Consider the following 19,843-nt stretch of genomic DNA (forward strand, 5'->3'; position numbering starts at 1 on the left):
TTTTGTAACCTCACCATTTAAAATAAAATCAAATTCAGTAGGAATCCTGCCAGTATAAATCACTGTAAGTTGCAGAATTGCTAAGGCATACATGGAAGTACTTCAGCAAATCTAGACTGCCTAATCATTCAGTTCACTACACGAATTACCACAGTTAACCATAGAGGACATTTCATTTTTCTAAAAAAAATGTTTCTTTAGGCAATGAGTTAACATAAATTACAAGTTTGAGACATCTTAGGGAGTAAAAATGAAATGTGAAATTAGCTCAGTAAGTATTTTTCTCGTTTGATGCTTCATGCAGTTGTGAGAGGAGAATCATCTCAGTTGAATATGAGCAAGAAATGACTGGAATATTGATAATATAAATGGCTAAAGCGAAACTGCTTTGAAAACAGTGGCCCAGATGTGTTCAGTAGGATAGATGGCCCACATCAAGCATTAGACAGGCAATTACACAAGGGCAGGAATCAGAAGCTGAATAATAATACACAGGGTCGAAGCTGTCACTATGAGGAAGCAGAGACCCCTGGCTAGAGCTGGGACCAAACCACAGCAGAATGATGTTGCAGAATGTTCACTGAATTCTTCAAGGGGAACATTCATTGTTCATCAGCAAGCCATAACAGTAATGCTGCTCTGAGTTATACCTTGGGAGGAAGAGTGTTTTAAACAGCAGCTCTGGCTGCTCTGAAGAGCTTCCTGGTTGCCCAGCTGATGTTTTTCTGCTAAGTCACAGCCATGGAAAAGCTACCAGACTCTATACAATTCTTTCTTACCTGCAGCATTAACGTCCCATGATATTGTTCTCCTTATCACCTTATCCTGGCTTGATCCTGGCTCTTTGGATCTCATTTGGTGCTGAGAACCTACTGTGGTTTTTAAGAAATGACGCCTCCCATCATCTCACTCCTTGGCAGTCAGTGTGTCAAAACCTGGTTCCTGGGTGTAGGTAGCTGGCACCTGGATGGTTCCTAACTCTTCCCCCTGTCAGAAATCATGTACTTATTTCATGCTGCTGATACCTTTGCTGATCATTGTGAACAGCTCGAGGGATGGCTATAATTGCTTTTTAGTGCCCTTGTCATTAGCTGGGAGAAAGCACTGGACCAGTGCTCTTGAATATCCTCAGTTACATTGACAGTGGGATTGAGGCATCCTCAGCAAGTTTGTGGGTGACACCAAGCTGTGTGGTGCAGTTGACACACCTGAGGGACAAAAAAAAAGCCATTCAGAGAGACCTAGACAGGCTTGAGCAGTGGGCCCAGGTGAACCTCATCACATTCTACAAATCCAAGTACAAGGTCTTGCACCTAGATCATGGCATCAGTACAAGAGGGAGGTGTAAGAATAGAGCACAGTAAAAAAGGATCTGCCAAAGAGTATCTGGAGGTACTAGGGTATGGCAGATAGACATGAGCCAGTACTGTGCCCCTGCAGTCCAGAAAGCCAACCATTTCCTGAGCTGCATCAAAAGCAGCATGGTCAGCACTGTAAGGGAAGTGATCCTACCCCTCAGCTCTATGCTGGTGAGACCTCACTTGGAGTACTGTGTCCAGATGTGGAGTCTGCAGCACAGGAGAGACATGGACCTGTTGGAGCACATCCAGAAGAGGGCCACAAAAGTGGTCCAAGGGATGGAACAATTCTTCTGAGATTACAGGCTGAGACAGCTGGGACTTTTCAGCCTGGAGAAGAGAAAATTCCTGGGAGACCTGAGATTGGCCTTTCGGTATCTAAAGGGAGGGCTGTAAGAAAGAAAGGGACTTTTCAGCAGGATCTGTTCTGACAAGAGAAGGGGAAATGGTTTAAAATGAAAAGTGAGGAGATTCAGATTGGATATAAGGAAGAAGCCTTTTACAGTAAGGATGGTGAAGTAGAATAGGTTACCCAGAGAGGTGGTGGATGTCTCATCCCTGGAGACATCCAAAGTCAGGCTGGATAGGACTCTGAAAAACTTTATCTCACTATAGATGTACCTGTTCATTGCAAGGGAATTAGACTAGATGACTTGTAAGGATACCTTCCAACGCAAATCATTCTATGATTTTATGATTTCTAGTTGTTGCTTCTTTGTCCCAGGCACCCTTGGATAAATGTTCCCCCTTGCCTCTTCCCTGCAGAGTCCATGTCATGTGAAGCACTTTATCTTGCCAGGTGCCATGGATTTATGTCACGTGGGTAGCAGCAGCAAGGTGCAAATCAATATTATAGTCACCAGCTAACCCTGCTGAGCAACCCAGAAGATGACTCTGCTGCCTTCACCAAAACCCTGATTCCCAGCAGCTCTAGCTCAGCTGGAATTGAAGCTGAGAGACCTGGAGCAATCTGGAAGTCTGCAGGGGATTGTAACTAGACCAGGGGAATTGCCTTGTGTTTGTTACTGAAGCTGGGGATGTTGCTGCTCTTTGACATTTACATGCAGTTGTATCTAGTAAGGGGTTTATTTTATTATTATTTTAACCTACATCTAACTGGTGACTGCAGTGGTTTTTCTTAGAAGCAGACATTGCCTTCACAATCAGTCCCATTACTACTACTTAGCTGCACATACCGCTGCTCCTTTAGAGCAAACTAGAAACTGATGGTAGAGCAGCAGACTCTTCAGTGGATCGTGCTTTGAGGAGCATGTGGCACATGCACTGTAAGGCACATCTTACCTGTTAATTCTCAAACAAATTTAAGATGTTGCATTCTGACCAGTGAAGGTCTATGCGATATGTGATTTGCCTGCAAAGATGACCTTTCTCATTGCAGCGTTTTGCCACTGCTGAAGTTAATGAAGAAGATTAGTTAGAAAGCAAAAAAGTCCCCCAGTGGGAAGGGCTCATTCTACACATCACAAAAGAATCCAAGTCTGTTGCCCTGCAGAGTACTATCACTTCACCATACAGCAGGGAAGGCTGTGAGAATGGTGTGTGAATGAAATGTGGAGCACAAGCAAAACAAAAGCAACTGGCTTTTTTTCTATGCCAGTCTTGTAATTATGTTAAATTACTAAGAGCCCATGTTGGCAAGTTGCAAAGAAAAGCTATAAATTACAAACAAAACAAGGGCAGGAGGTAATCATGATGATGCTGATAGAAGATGGCAGTTTATTTAATGAAATCTCCCTGTATTACAGCAATCATAAGCTGACTTGTTAAACGTCTTAAAGCAAATTAGATGTACTACCTAAAGTCATGTGCATGGAGCTATGGTTTTCTTTCAGTGCATCAAAGCCTTACTTTAGTTTTTGTCTTATGCTCTGGAAAATAATTTGTGTAAACACGAGGTTTAAAATGCGGCATTGTCTGCTCCTTGCTAAGTAAATCCTTCATTAATATTGTGTATATTAAGTGCATCTCCGCTCCATCAGGGCTGAAGCAGAATGCTTTCAAGCAGCTGAGTCTCTCCAGGGCATTCCTTAGGGGCAATCCTCTTGAATGAGCCTGTGCAAGGATATGGCCATGGCATGGCTCCTTTCTATGCTGTCTGGATCAACGCCGTCTTTCACTTGAGAGCAAAAATGAAAGTAGAAAACAGTCATTGGTAACACCAGTCTGCTGAATACAGAAATCTTCTGTTTTTTCCATTTCAACTATGAGAAACTGCGTTCTTTTCTGCTTAAAATGATGAAGTATTTAGAGATGTGTCTTTTGTTTTAGTAGCAGAAAAGCTATTCATGGTGAGGCTGGGGCTGTCACTCCAGATTAACGGTGCACTGGAGACCAGCAGATAAACAGAAAGAAAAGAATGCAAAGATGCAAAGCCCCCATGTGTCTGCCTTGAGCTCGTACAGGGGAATACAGCCCTGCCTTGGGGGGGGACCGTCTTTGAGACTTACATTTTATCAGAATGCTGTAGTGAAGGTTTATAGTAGTAATGGAGGATTCCTACACATTTATAGTAGTAATGGAGGATTCCTACACATTTATTTTTACTTTGTTCTGAATTGTGATAAAAGTAAAAGCCTCAGCTTTTTATGAACTAGCCCTGAGGAAGGAGGATAAAAGGCAGAAACAGATCCGAGTTAGATTACCGTTCCAACTATTTTTAATGTTTTATGAACTGTTTTGAACAAAATGGTTCCAACTGGAAATGGAAAATTCCTTGTTAAAGTATTTCAGACTTAGACTTTGGCAATTTAGAAAAAGATACACAGAATCTGGGTCTTGATCAGAACTTGCCTGTGCAAAGTTCCCAGTCTGATGAATCACATATCCTGCAAAGATATGTTTCCCTGAAAATTCCCCCCTACCCAAGCTCAAACACGCTGACTAATAGTTGATGACACTTGGTGAAGCAAATGGATCCTCCCTCTGTTCCGTCACGGGCCCTGGCCCAGTTCCATGGTGTACTGAAAACCCCGGCTCCCATTGAATTAGAGGCAGTAGAAGACACCCAGCACAGCATTGCGTTGGGCCCCTCTGGAGCGTGCTGTTGTTATCATCAGCATTGCTGATATAGAAGGACTCAGAGTGGGGTTGATGGGAGCTGATGTCTCTCTTGTCTCATCAGCATAATAGTTTTCTGCATTCCCATCCACTGGGCGCAGCTGTGCAAATCTGCTGAAAGCCATGGGTTTATTCCAGAAGCCACGCAGATGAAGCTGGTTTGTACAGTTGTGCTGGAGGGAATAATTTGAACCTTATTCTCTGTGGTCATATGCAAGAAGAAAAAGCTTAACTTGGCTCTTTGGTCAAAACCACAGAGAGATGGTGACGTCTCCCATGGAACCTGAGCTGTGCTTTATCAGTAAAAACATCCTCCTCAGCTCAGAAGATGGGACGAGTGTCTGTGGGGCACCGCCTGATGCCAGGCCCCAGCACTAGCGTGGGCATTCCGTGCTGTCCCCTGTCCCTCAAGGAGCAAAGAAATAGTTTGGTGGCAGAGGATGCTGGGGGCTTCCTTGATCTCAGTAATGCCCCTGCATAGAAGATGCTCAGTGCCTCCCCCAAAGGAGGCTTTTGTTCTTTGTGGAGCGTTTTCATCTTCACACATGTCTGTCGGTTGTTTCAAAGGGAGGGTGAAATAAAACAGATTGGAAAAATCATTTCTGATCCTTTTGGCAGTGTGTGGAGCTGGTAACATAAAGAGTGTGATAGCAGCTGTGTCGCCACTTTGATAATCATCTTCAGTGAGACATTCCTCAACGCAGTAACACCACTTCACTGTAATAACCCACTTAGTGCACCAAAATGAATATTGCATTTTCCTGTTCGAGATTTGTTTTACAAATTTTACCAAATTCTGCACTGTTCCCTATAAAACTACACTTCTGTTTATTGTGCCGTTCCCCATTCACTCTAACAGAGTACTAACATCTTACAGCAGCCTGAGTATCATAGACAGGCTTTTATTTTGTCAGCTTTATAGCTGGGAATACGAAGGCAAGGAACGGTTAATTATTTCATCTCAGTCTGTGTGGCCAGCATTGTAACAAGAAGCAGAATTCAGAAATTCAGCTCTGATTGTCAGTGACATAGAGCATATCCATTACAGCTTATTTCAAAAATCACACTTTATATATACTGCTAATTTGTTTCAGGGATTTTTCAACACATTGGAAAGTCCTGTTTGGAGACTTCTGTTTTATTTTGCTGGAAGCCTCATCTGTTGCAAAGCAAAAACCTATACTCTGCAGAAAAACAAGATGGTACCAACTACAAAATACATGCAGGTGCCAAATTCCATCAACCTAAATAGTAATCAGATGACATTCTTCAGGCAGTGTATAAATCGAGTGAAATACTATCCAGGTAAACTTCAGGAAATACTTCAGCCAGGTGAAATCACTGCACACAACACATTCAGGGCTCTGGAGTTTGTCCCAGAGCATCACAACAGTTGTCATCCTTCAGTGTCCAGTGATCAGAAAGGGGAGAAGTCAGAATGATTTCCCACATCTGGAGTTGGATTCATACTACAAAGCTAGAGACTTCCAAAACCAAAATGTTGTGTTATTTAGTTCCTTTGATTTTAGTGAAGTTCTGAAACATGGATGAAATCCTTCACATACAAAATGTATTTTTTTTTAAGAGTAAAGCTCATTTATTCTGTTTTCCCCAACAATTTCTCATCATGAGCAATGCAAATAAATGAACTCTAAAACAATTTGTGCATACTGCAGTTGAGCTACAGACATGGAGAGAAGTTGGGTACAGCATCAGCCTTCCTTCTTGAGTACTTCGGAAGTGCTGCTGTTGGTAGGACGGTATCTATTCTATTAACAGATTTCAAAAGAAACATTTTTTTTTTCTGCAAATACTAACTTTTTCCTTTGAGTGGGCAAACTCAACTACACTTTGAGTTTAAGTGGAGATAGTCCTATGCAGCAAAGTCTGGGCTGAGCAGTGTTGTCATTCCGTCTGTTGGTTTTAATCTCTTTTTTTTTGCTGAGAGCAGCCATCTGTCCCTGTCCAAACAATGATGGAAGCAGCTGTGTGAGTTGTGCCCCCCAACAACAAAAGCCACCACTCCATACCAGGGGGCCACGGTCTGCAGGTCGCGGGGAGCTGGAGGGTATCGGGGTCAGGTGACACCTGATGCCGTGCTGTGCAGAAAGATAAAACTGGGATTATACAGCCTTTATGTGCTCATTCATTGTAGAGAAGTAGGGTCAGTCTTTGTCTGGGGTTTTCTTTAATGGCCATGGGAATGTGTGTGTGTTTTCAAGGGTAGCAGCACAGCTACTTAACCATGAAGTGAAAGAAAAACAAAAATAGCCTTAAGCAGCAGGCGAAGAAAACATGACACAAAACAGTGCTTTCAAATGGAAAATAAAACAACTTGAATACATTCTGGTACTTTATACAAGTTCAAAGTGTAGGATCTCAAGTGGCTTGAGTATCCTATAAGGCACCCCCGGAAAAGCACACTGAATCATGCTTTTCATGTTCAGCCTGCAGCATACTGTAGCTCTCTTGCTTCTCTGGGAAAGGAGAAGCTGATTGAAGGCCTGGAGCTGATCAGAAGGTGCATTCATAGAATCACAGAATCATTAAGATTAGAAAAGACTTGTAAGAACATCTAGTCCAACAGTCAAATCCATCTCCACCATGCCATCCCTCAGTGCCACAGCTACATGGTTCTTGAACACCTCCAGGGATGGTGAGTCCACCACCTCCCTGGGCAGCCTGTTCCAGTGCATCACCACTCCTTCTGAGAAGAAATTTTTCCTAATATCCAATCTGAACCTCCCCTGGCTCGACTTGAGACCATTACCTCTCATACTATCGCTATTACCCGGGTGAAGAGACCAACTCCCCCACCTTGCTAAAACCTCCTTTCAGGCAGCTGTAGAGAGAAGTAAGGTCTCTGCTGAGCCTTCTCTTCTCCAGATTGAACAATCCCAGTGCCCTCAGCTGCTCCTCATAAGACTTGTGCTCCATCACAGCTTTGTTGTACTTCTCTGGACACACTCCCATGCCTCAATGCCTGTCTTTTAGTGAAGGGCCCAAAACTGAGCACATTACTTAAGATGTAGCCTCAACAAGTACAGAAGGATGATCACCCACCTGGTCCTGCTGGCTACACCATTTTTGATTCAGGAGAAGATGCTGGTGTTGCACTAAGCTGCTTTTTCAGAAGAGTGGGCTGGAAGGAGGTGAAGGAGACTGCCTACTTTCCAGGACACAACTGCCCATTCTTGCAAGTAGCTTTCCAGTGTCCATCCAGCAAATGGACAAATTCTTACCCCAACTACTTCATATCCATGCTATATCCATATGGAGAACAGAAGCAGGTTTGAGCTGTAGAAATTTTTCTCATACACCAAGGGCAAATGCAATATACGGGAAAAAGCTCATGCCTTTAAGGAAGTAAGTAAAAATTCACAGTGGAAAGCAGAGCCTCCAGTGTTCTTGTTAACCCCATGTTACTTTTCTCTGCATGGATTCCTTCTCTGCTTCCAAGCAAAGCTGCATTTTAGAGCCATTAGTCAGAAAAATACCAAAGGTCGTACAGCCATACCACTTGTTTGGGATGAGAGTCAGAGATTTGACCTTGTCTTTCAGAAGTGACATTCCTTCAAGTTTGATGGCACAGAAGCATGTATGTCACAATTGGGTAAGCTGTAAACCTCGTCTTGGGACATGGAAGCGTTTGTGGTTGTACAGCTCATCTCCAGCCATGTGGCAGCCATGGCTGGCCCAGCACCAAACCCACTTATGCATATGGGAAATGGGTTGTTATTACCCCATTTTATTTTATTTTTTGCCATGTCATCCATGAAGGATACTGAAATGCAAGTTTATAATCATAAAGCACAATGTTTTCATAAAACAAGCGTGTCTTTTTTTTTTTTCCTGTAAAATGCACTGCCTTATTACACCCTTCACTTTTCTTATTTGCTAGTTATATTCTTTAAGATGTAATTGGAATAAATCTTTGTTTTCTCTTTATATTGTCAAGTCAGTTTATGTGTTACTGCAGAAAGAAGTCACAAGGTGCTGCAATAAGACAGGACAGAAGTATTACTAATGGTGGAAAACACTTCATTCCATTTCTAGCTCATCATAGCTCTGTGTGCTTTACCTGACAGCGCTGTGACTGCTGAGCAATACTGTGTTTTGTTGTGCTGTTAGTAATTTTGAGACCGAAACTGTAGAGTTCCTTTGTAACAGCCAGAATCTGCCAAAACTAGAGAACCCTGTTTGCTTCTTAATGCTGTTCTTGGCATGCTCCTCCCTGCAAATTGCCTATCATCTCTATCTCCCTGTGAGCTCTAAACAGAGCACCAAGCTGCTGAGGATCAAGTCCTGAATTGTTACTTTCCAGGAACAGTTATGTTTCAGGGACTGACAGTCTGTTAGACAAGATGATCACTGGCTCACAAATCACTGATTCACAAATTATTTGTTCTATTTTGCTTACATACATCACTTCTTCAGCATGCACTAAAGTCTCTTGTTTTAAACTGTCTTAAGCTCTGGCAAAGCTCGTGACAATGCTGCTAACCTCTGAGGCTGCCTGAGAATGTAAAGCATACTTTACATTCTGCTCTCGGCATTGCTCTGCAGTCCCTCTGGAGATCAGCTGGCTCTGCTGAGCAGTTAGTGGCTCAGAACACAAATGCCATTTCTGTCTGATTCTGTGGTTTCTGGGAAACTTTCTTGAAAATTCTTTTCCTCTTTGTTTTGTCACAGTCCCATGGGACTGGAGTTTTGCTTCTCTATAAGAACAGAAGAAGCTGTGAATGTGGTCCTTAAGATTCAGCCTGGAGCATATACTGCAAGGTCGCCCTCTGAAAGAAGTTCACTTCCATCATTACACAGTATCAGAACTCAAAGTGAGAAAGGGAAGAACTTTTTGTATGTTTATTTTTGTATGTTCAGTTTCACTGTTCATGGTACAGATAGCTTGTTACTGTATTGCTATGAGATAGGATCTGCATGTACAGTTTGAGAGTTAAATGGGAATTAACCCAAAAGTGAGTAGGCAGTTGCGTGTACGCTATCTGTGTTTGGGTGTGTGGTGGGGCATATGGTCCAACAAACAGGCCTTATGCCCATCAGCTATAAAAGCTGTATAGCAGTGGGATTTCCTTTCAAGTTTGTTGATTTAATGTCCTGGCATTAAAGAGACTTAATGACACCTCACTAAGCGAGGTTTCTGCTGTGATTTTGCATGGCACCCAACCAGCTCCTTCAGCGCACCAGCAGTTAAGTTCAGCAACAGCATGGGAGCAAGCCGAGACCCCCAAGAATGGAATGTCTATGCTCATGGCACCTCTATCCTCTTTTCAAACCCTTTATGGGCACAGTATCGTGCTCACATTATGTTGCCTTACTCAGAGTGGGCATTTTTGCCTACTTCTCCATCCAGAGTGGGAATTAAATGTGTTAATTTCTCCACTTCATTGTGGTAGCTCAGCAGGTTTGGCTTTCGTTCAAACTCTGCAGTCTGCTTGCAGAGCAATGATTGTTTTAATCAATGGCAAGCTGGCTTTCCTAAACAAAGTAGTATTTCTTCAGGAAGGAAGAGCTTCACAGCAAAAATATAAAGTAATGCACAGGTCATGTATGTGTATAAGTTAGATGCTGAAAAACCAGTATCCACCCAGGATCTAGATAAAAACTATAATGTTTAAGATACTTTTTTAAAGTCCCTGTCTGTTGACTCTCTTGACTAATGCCCCGTATCTTTCAGACAGCATGAGTCACTTCCCTCGTAATTCAGATAAGCCATTGTATATCATATTAAGTTCATTATGTTGCTAGCCTATTTCCTCTGCGGGTGAAACGTCAAAATGCTGGCTACCTGTTTGGTCAGCATCAGAAAATTGTATCAATTCCTTACTGACTCCTCCAAAGTAATACTTCCTGAAAAAGTTCATCCAATGAGCCCAAGTAAATTTATAAAGGTAAATACATCTGATCAGCAAATGATACAGTAAACTGGCTATTTTGTATTATCAGTCTTAGCCAGTTCTAAAGCATGGGAAGTATTAATATCCTAAATGAAGTACAGTCAGCATTCTATAATTATTCATAGATATAGTTCAGGCTGAAAGAATAAAGAATACCTTATTCAATTTATTCTAAAATTGAATAGATTATAGAAAAATAGAAATAAAAAAAGAGCCCAAAGAGAAATTAATCTTACCTAATTTTTAATAACTTAAAGTAAGCTATCTATTTCTACCTCAGTCATATAATTTCCTTATACCATCCATAAAAAAGCTGCAGAAACTTGGTTTGTCTTAGTAGAAGATGAATCATTGTCCGGAAGTTTGTGTTTTTCTTCTTTTATTGTGAAGAAAGTCCAGATAACTTTCAAGTTAGATACCTGCCATTCATCCACCCATCTTTTCATCCATCCAGTTTATTTCTAGATGTCTATTTCTTATTAAAAAAAAAACAAAAAAAAAACAACTGAGTATTGTTTTCTGGAGAATTTCATTGATGGAATAACAGGATTACTGCAGATTTCTGACAAAAATTGGAAAAAAGTTTGTTTAAATTCTGGTCTGACTACAGACCAGATCTTGTCATAGTTGCTCTTTATGATTTATAGGTGTGAAAACAGTACTCATTCGTTTGCACTGCAATCAGTCATATTCACTGTGTCCACAAAGAGAACAAGAAGTACATAATTCAGAAATAGATCCAGTGCAGTTCCCTTGAGAAAGCTCTCTTTGCAAATGAAGCGGCTTCTCTCTAGCCCAACTGTTACGGCCTTAGTGCTTCTCTTCCTCTGTGGTGACAGAAATGGCATCAATGTCTGGCTCTGCTCTCCTCTGCCCTGCTTGGCCTTCACTCCCTGCCCTTTCATCCCTTTGCTACTTCTTGGCCATGAATACTAAACACAGAGGAAAGCTCATGAACTTGGCCAGGAAAATGTCATTAATAACCTTGACAAGTATGGAGATGGATTGGAAAGGATAAAGGAGAGAGTGGGAGGAAAGGAAGTTGAGGCAATAAATAGGCCAGGCCTGCTGTTACCATGCTAATCTCTACAGGGTTATTCAGGGAAACAACAGAATTAGTTAATCCTATACCTAGATCCTTTCCTTATTTCTGGATATATTTCTTCTTTAATATCTATAATAGATTTATAACACAACACATATTTGTAATAGTTTACAACACATATTTATAATAGTTTACAAAAATGAAGCTTACTTCTGTTTACAAAAACAGAAGTACTATTTTAGACATATTAAGTGCAATGGAAGGCATGGAAAGCAAAATTTAACACATTGCGACACAACTGTTTAACAACGTAAAAGCATTTATTCCACCCATTATTTTTAATTGGAGATGAGTATGTAATTGCTTGCCACTAATGTAATCTCCAGTTGTTGTTCCAAAACAGACAATAATTTAGTATATTAATACTCCATAAGAGGCTTTCATCCACTATTATTTTTAGTAACAGTGTCCCTAGTGCCTTGCTGAATCTACTGCACTTCACCTTTGGTTCACTACATTGTTTTGAGAAAAATAATCATGATGTGTACAGAAAAATCTGCTTGAGAAGGATTTATAAGGGGGGGGGGTCTGAAGTTAAAGAGAGATTATTTCCATTTGCTGTAGGTAAACTATGCAGGGGAAGGGAGCAAGTACCCTGCCAGAAAGAGGTGGATATAAATGACAGTTGGTCACTGTGAGGCTAATAAACAGTCACATGAATTTGGGAGAGATGTAATGATTTCAATTCAGAACTTCAGAGCATTTACTGCACAAGTCCTCCTAAATGAGCATTTCTCTTTGTTCTGAACTGGCTTGTCTTCAAAAGAAAAGGTTATCAGTGAGGACAGTCTCTCCAGTATGGTGACTTAGTGCTAGCAGCAGCCACCAGTGGGGAACTGTTCTTTTTTTGTCTTTGATTGATGTCATGAATTCTTGAGGCTGCTTTGGTTTGCATGGACCAACAGCCCTGAAGAGACCTTCCAAAACTCTCTTCGCTCTTCAGTCATAAGGAGCACATATAAACATAGTTTGTACGAGGCATTGTGGTGGGATTCAGTGATGATGGAATAGTTGGTCAATATAAATAATCTGCTGCCATAAACACAGTGTATTACTGACAGTTCTTAAAACTCATAATTTGCAGGAGAACTGGTTGTTATTTTAAAAAAAGTTAAATAAATTAAAAAATGCAACTCTGAAGAATAAGAAGCAAAATGATAGATATATCTCCATCCTTAAAAAAAAATAATAATTGCTTTTTTTAATGGGCTCAAACTTGAAGATGTTCAGTTTGCTGTGCTCCAGCTCACCTGAGACAAAGTTGTATATGGAGAACAAGAAACTTGAGTTTTTAGTGAATAAGGACTTCAGATAGACCTATGTTTGGTAAAACCTGTCACTGGTTGCAGCTGCAGCAGAGGTTTAGCAGAGGGTAGCAGGCTATGAATGCTAATTACTTTGTGTACGCTTATTTCCTGAGAGCATGTGGACTGTGTTCCCCTCCAAAGCAAATGTGAACATAGCATCAGACCCATTTCTGTGTGGTCTGGCTCCTTCCTTAATGTACTGTGGAGTTTCATGGTTCTGCACACCTCCGTGTTTACTGACTAGGCATCACAAAATGGGGAATTTCTTAGGAAAGTGTGTTTTGCAAGATCAGATTCACAGGCACTGCTTTGTGTTTAATACATCTTCTGTATGAAGCTCATTTCCTCCCCTTGTTACAACAGAACAGAAACTTTGTGGTGTCAGCCCTGGTGCTGTGACAGGGGGAGGCAAAGGCTGGCCACAGTGCAGTATGAAGACCTTTCACTAACTGGCTTCCATGACCACGTCCCTCTCATGCCATTTGTTGTGCTAAGAGTGCACTTAGACCATAGCATTACTCACTGGCTCCTTTGGAGTTGTCTTTTGAGTGTACCGTGAGAAGAACTTGGTGGGAGAAAACCAGGAAGAAGTCAATTGCTGCAAGATTCCTCCACCATGTGTCATCTCCACATTGTGCTTGCAATTGAGCAAATGCAGTCTGTCTGGCAGATGACTCAGTGTACTGTGCCTGTGAGGAAACAGGCCTCTCTTTGACCTATGAGTGTGTTTATGTGTGGTGTTAAATGTTCTTAGGGATCAGCCACAGGTGTGTCGCAATTCTCCATCATGGAGCAGGTTTCCTTTGATGGTGGTCTTTTATCCAGAAAACATACTGTGTCGTTCCTCTGCCCCTCGTAGTTGTGTCATTGTCCCATCCCCCCAGCCACATACGTGGGCGACAGCATCAGGGGGACGGAGGAGGTGAGCCATGGCTTTCCACCATGTAATAGAAGGGCCATCACAGAGTAGGCCACCCCACACACACACAGTGCGAGACGCATCTTTCTTTCAGCCAGTCCTCAGTGCTGCCCACGCACTTAAAACTGAAATCATGCAACATGTACACAAATGAAAGCTTTTCATACTAACATTTATTCCTTCTTGCCCCCAAGGCCTTTGTTAGTTAACAAGATGGCAGTGTCTTAGGGAAGAGACAATTGTGCAGTTCAGCTCATTATACAGAGGCGTGCTGGAAATGTCACAGCAGCTGAGTCGCACACTCCTCTCGCTTGTAATTTTGTTATTCTGGTCCACTGACCTTTATTTTGCTGTAAGTGCTCAATTTTCTATATAGTATTTGTATTTTGCAGAGAGGCTAATAAACTGAAATCATATGTTACACAGAAATCCTTTCTTCTGAAAATGCAGACAGCCTGCATTTGCCTTTCAGTCTTTACTAGTTCAGACATTTGGTCACAACCAGCAATAATATTTTTAGCCACTGGTGCTCTGCTTCTTAGCTGCAGGCTGACTTGTTAACTTGATCAAGAGATACTCTTTAAATGAGCTGACACCATGTCCTGTGCAGTAGATTTTATATAAAGAAAAAGAAAATAGATAAAAGAAAGTGCTTCAGTTCTGAGGTTGGCCTAGGGTATCGATGCATTAGAGCTGGTTGCTGCTGGGAATTGGATATTGACGCTGTTTGATCCTGGCTTAGAGAAGGGGTTGTATTGCAGTCCAGCTCACCTCTGTTTCACAGCATCATTTTAGACAGCAAATTTGGTGGGGCTTTGTATGATTAAGGTTCTTAAGAGGATGCTCTCACAGTTAGCCTTCTATTCAGATGCAATGTCTACAAGGGATCCCATCAAACAACCGTCTAAACACAGCCCAAGAAAGGGAGATAAGGCAAACTAATGGATAAATAAAAATTCATATACAGTAAACAATAAATAGTCATCTGCCTTAGTCATATGAAGTAGTTTGGCTGTTTTCTGCCTCCAAGTCAATTAAGTTTAATGCTTCTATGCAAACAGTCAGAGTTTCCATTAAATACAATTGTGTCTGACCCCAGAATGACACACTGATATTCCAAAAATAGCATAATAAATATTCTGAGATGCATCATTGTAAGCCTGTAGCTTGAGTATCAGATCTGCCATGTTACATAAAAAATATTGGTTATATAATGGGATTTTTATCAGTCCAGTGACATAAATACAAATATTAGAGCATTATTAGGCAACAAACCTCACTGTGACTTTGGATCTGTTATTCTGAAAGTCAGAGAGAAAGTCACTTATATTATGTGGATTTAGATGCTGCAGCTCTAGATGTGTCTGAAAATTCAGAGCTAGTTAAACTTTCTTAGCTACAGATAAATGCAAATACATTTAAAATGGTACTGAGAACGGAAATGGGGGTGCGATGCAAACTTCAAACTGCTCTGAAGTTTCTTTCTTGATGGCCAGACGGAAGTCATTGCTGCTGTGGGGAGTCAGGGATGTCCCTCAAACCAGAGCTCCTCATCTCTTGAAGTACAGTGAGAGACATCTGGGGAAGAATAGTCTGCCTTTGTCTGCTATAAAGCAGCTAAAAGTCCTGAGCTGGCAGAAATCAGGACTTAGTGGGAGGACATATGGGAGAGCAGCAGGGATTTCCTCCAGGCAGAGCAATATTAATATATACATCATTGCTGCTTGTCGCTGGTGGTCAAATAGCAGTACACGTGCTGGGGAAAGGCTGGCCAGGCAGCAACTACTCTGGGAGTGAGGTCCTACCTATAGAGCAGAAGCTCATAAAAAGGGGTTCTACAACTTGCCCAAAAAATAATTACCTTGTACGTAGAAATAGGTGCATCATTTGATAACTGAAAATCTGATTTTGTAGGTTACAGAATTTCTTGAAAACCCTAAGTAGGGCATTAAGTGAAATTGCATGGCCTGTTGTTACTGACAGCCAACCATCTGTCCCCACAGGCTTTCAAATCAAGAGAGCAACATTTCTACTAAGGGCAGAAAATCTATAGTGTGGAGGTTTCAGTAAGTGAATTAGATGAACCTTCTGACTTTTCAGTTTGAGGTAAGAGCAGACTGAAAAAAAGAATTAGAAAAAGGCAAGCTCAACTTCTCAAGTTAACATGAGCAAATTAAATAATTTCACATGTTTTTTGGGTAGGTTGAAATGAGGCAGACTGTAACACACTCATGTAGTCTTTAGTATCTCTAGGTCAGAGAGCCTGTTTTCCCAGGAGTACTGATTTGCTCTGCCTCGGCATATCAACCATTACACACAGCTCAGAGAATTACATCTCACAATAACTCCTGTCCTCTTATGTTTGGAAAATGAGAACATTCACAAAAGGAGCGGGAGATGAGAGCTAGAGGGAGGGAAAGCGGGGCTGATAGTTCCGCCCAAGGGAAGCTTGGTGTCACACATCTTCTGCATGCTGAGATGGGGGAGCCCTATCTTTAAAGACCTGAATCAGGTGCCCAAAGTAGCACTGCAAACTGTAGTGCAGGCTGGCTGGGCTCTCTGTCTCTTCTGTCACTGGTCTGTAAAGTCAGTTTCCCTCCCCAGTCTATATATGTGTGCAAGCAGAGTGAAGGACAATGTTCTTTCTGCCTCACAGATCTGCTCTGCAAACAGAGCTGCATCCATGGGCTTTTTACATGTGCATGAAGTCCCCTGCCCGCACTCTAACACTGCATGGGATTACAGGGCTTCCTAGCTTGCATCTCTCCCTGCTAAATTGCTAACTTTGACAGAGAGCTAACTCTATGCTACTAAGTGTGCTCTGACAAAATGTTCTGATATAAAACAGCATCAAAGTGTTTGGAATGCTGCTAGATTTTCCCCTTGCACAGGATATAAAAGAAAAGAGAGATTTTTAGCCCTGTAAGATTAAACAATCATCATGGCTTTAAGGGCTTAATCTACTGGCATGCAGGCTGCTGGCTTATAAAGTCTCTGAGTGTAATTGGATGCAGCATCGCATTCAGTTGTGTGGGCTTCTCCAGGGCTTTCTGTTTGTTTGTTCATTTCTAGCAGGCTGCAGAGCAGCAGCATTCTTCCCCTTGAGAGGCTCTTGGCCATGGAGCCGTAAAGCTGTGCCCCCAGCCGGGATTTCGGCAGCACCTCGCTGGATCCCACTGCCCAGGGAGGGAAGGGGGGGGGGGCTGGCTGCATGAATTCGGGCTATTGTTCCAGGCGCACATCTGCCTTCAGAAATAGCACGGCACAGGCCGTTACTTATTCAGATGCAGAAGCTCCTTCCGTCCCACAAGCCGGCCCATTCGAGTCACATGCCAGAGGTCTCAGCAGAATGGGCTGCAGCTGCTTCAAATCTGCTGTCTAACATCAGAAGCAGTTGGACAAACTGTGCTGCGCTGACGGCAGCGAGCCTGCCGGGTGCCGGGGAAGACAGGGAAAAGATCTGGGACCCGAGCGCAATGTTCTCAGAGGATCTGTGGCTGGAAAATGAGAAAAGCTGTGCTGTCGTCCACAAGTCGAAGCGGGGAAGGAAGCGCCAAGAGCTCCTGGCCGTGGCCCTGGGGGTGAAGGTGGGAGTGAAGGGGGCACTCCTGTGGCAACCTCTGAAACTCTTTGCCTATTCGCAGATCACCTCCTTGGTCCGAAGAGCAGCCTTAACTCAAAACGACAACCATTTCAACTATGAAAAAGCACACAATTTTAAGGTAAGCATGGCTTCCTATTATTCATGACTGAAAAATTATGTTTTGATACCTCTTGATTTAGGTTTTTTTTTCCTGTGGATTTTCATGCTACCATCTGTACTAGCTCTGAGGAAACTGCTGAAAAATGTTTATTTCTTTCTAAAGTTCTGCTGACTGCATTCCTAATGTGCTTTCACGTATCTACTTAATCCAAGTAATGGTTTTGCTGTTTGCTTGACTGTTTGATTGGTGTATTGGTTATTTTTCCTCACGTTCAGTGTTCTTTTTATTGTTCAGAAAGAAAGGATACTTCATATTGATTGTCATTACCTTAAAGTGTATCCATTTCTAAAAGACAAAAATGCAGCTGCTATCAGAAGCCACCAGCACTTTATCAGCAACATTTTGTAACCTTTCTGCTTTGAAGAAGTTGAGAATGCTCCAGTGCTCACCCATACAGCAAAGTGCAGAGGGGTTTTGTCTCCCAGCTTTTGTTCCTGCACCATATGCTAAGGACATGCTCTTACTCTACAGTCCCACTGAGCAATGGGACCTGAGCTTTTGCTTGTTCGTCAAACAAAAGCATGTAGCTGGATAAAGCTGAGGATCTTAAGACATAGCACCTTACTGCTGTCTGATGCAGACAAAATCAGATTTTTCTCTTATTCCCAAGAGGAGCGGGGAAGTGACTCAGCTTTGGAAATGAACTTCCAGGCAGCTTAGGCTGTTTTGCCAGAGGAGAGTGCTCTTCCAGAGCATGCCAGCCAGTTACTGTATCTAATACTGTCAGACTGTGGTTTGATGGTTATCAGAATGGATACAGAGGGACTGAGAGGTGGTAACGCCACAAGAAAGGACTGCATCTCAGCTTTGAAACCTCAGTTTGCTCATTCTCCTTGAGGATGCTGATCTGGGTCACTGTCAGAGCATTTCAACTCATGAGCAGAAAGAAAATGTACTGATATTCATCTCTGGCCTGTCAAAAAAGGAGAAGCACTAACAAAAATGATTTCACTGATTTTGTGGTTTAGCAAAAAAAGCTCTACTTCTTGTTTTCCTGTATGCTCTTCCATGCAGATGCTGCTCTCCTCTGCAGTGCTTCAGCTGCAGTTAGTAAATCAATAATTTAATATTAGTGAGCAACACAAATAATAGCATTCCTCTTCTCATTCCTTCTCCTCAACCTAGTCTACAGAAAAGTCAATACTAATTTCACTGTTTCACACTGAAGGAAATAGGGGAAATACTCTGTGTTGCCCTGCTTGATTAAAACATCTTTCATTCTTTCTGGATTTTGCCCTCATTATCATTTTAATATCAAAACTATTTTAGTTTAACAAGAAAATATTTTCTCATGGCTGAGAGTTTTTTCCACTTTGACCCATGCATTCTTTCCTCTTCAAAATTCCCCTTGTTTTGGCTTTGATTTATAACTGGAAGTGTGCCCAGTTAACTTTGAGTTTGCACAATCTAGCTGTTGTACAGCCTCTATTCCTCTCTGTTTCAGAAGAGTCATAGTTTTAACTGGAAAATCACATGATTAAGTATGTATGCATTTAAAAGCTTGACAACAGAAAAATTATTGGTTTTTCCCAGTAAAAGGGCGCAAAAATCTCAGGGAAGAAACATTAAAAAACACATGTTGTCCAGAAAGAAAGGGCAGGTGAAAGAGTTATATTTACTTAAGGAACAAACATATTTACTATGCAAATAAAGTTAGTTTTCCAAAAGAATATATTAAAGCATGTCTAGCTGCTGAGCAAAAAAAAATGGATAGAATGCTTAGAGTAGAATATTTAGATTTAAAGGACAGATAAATGCAAGTCTATCTTTAGCTTAAACTAGAAAAAATATTAAGAAATTATATAAAAGAGACAGAATGGCTTTATGGCTTTTGGAGCAAAATTTTTGATGCATTCTGGGAAATCTGGGATTTTTCTGAAGGATAATGCTATTTTTCAGACATTCAAAGTCATTTTCTGAATTTTTAGGTGAACATGGCCAAGTACTGTATAATTCATTTCAGTTATAGAGTCAAAGGTTACATGTCACAGCGTTCATCTCGATCTTGTTGTAAGCTGCTCTTCATGAAACTCTTTAGCTCTTTTTCTTTGGTCTTGAAGAATCCTAAGTCCAAAATTCAAGTTAAATTGATAGATTTTATATCTACTAGGATCTCCCTTCGGTCTTTACAGACCAGTATAGAAATTAAAAAGGACCACGAGAGTTTGGGGAGTGAGGGCACCAGGTTATCCCATTCTGAGCACCTCTGCTTTCTAATTCAGACTGTCTTCCAAATTTCAAGGCACTCAGGGCAGATGAACAGAAAAAAAAGATGTAGAATTCTGCCTGATTTGTTAACCTGGGTTTGTCCTAAGTGCAGAATACAATCACATGGATTTAGATTTGGAGCTGGCGTCTGTCTGGCGGGACAACTTTGCATAAGCCGGGGTAGACATA

At 41.6% G+C, this 19,843-nt stretch overlaps 1 protein-coding gene across 1 annotated transcript in view; it reads left to right on the forward strand.

Moving 5' to 3' along the window:
* CHN2 (chimerin 2) overlaps positions 1-19,843 on the forward strand; it is a 166,392-nt gene that overhangs the window by 124,859 nt on the left and 21,690 nt on the right. Inside the window, exon 7 of the mRNA XM_048950837.1 lies at positions 17,327-17,404. Within this exon, the coding sequence (XP_048806794.1) occupies positions 17,327-17,404 (78 nt within the window). The remainder of the gene's footprint in view (positions 1-17,326; positions 17,405-19,843) is intronic.

The sequence above is a fragment of the Lagopus muta genome, chromosome 7 (genome assembly GCF_023343835.1).
Source record: "Lagopus muta isolate bLagMut1 chromosome 7, bLagMut1 primary, whole genome shotgun sequence".
NCBI classification, from domain to species: domain Eukaryota; kingdom Metazoa; phylum Chordata; class Aves; order Galliformes; family Phasianidae; genus Lagopus; species Lagopus muta.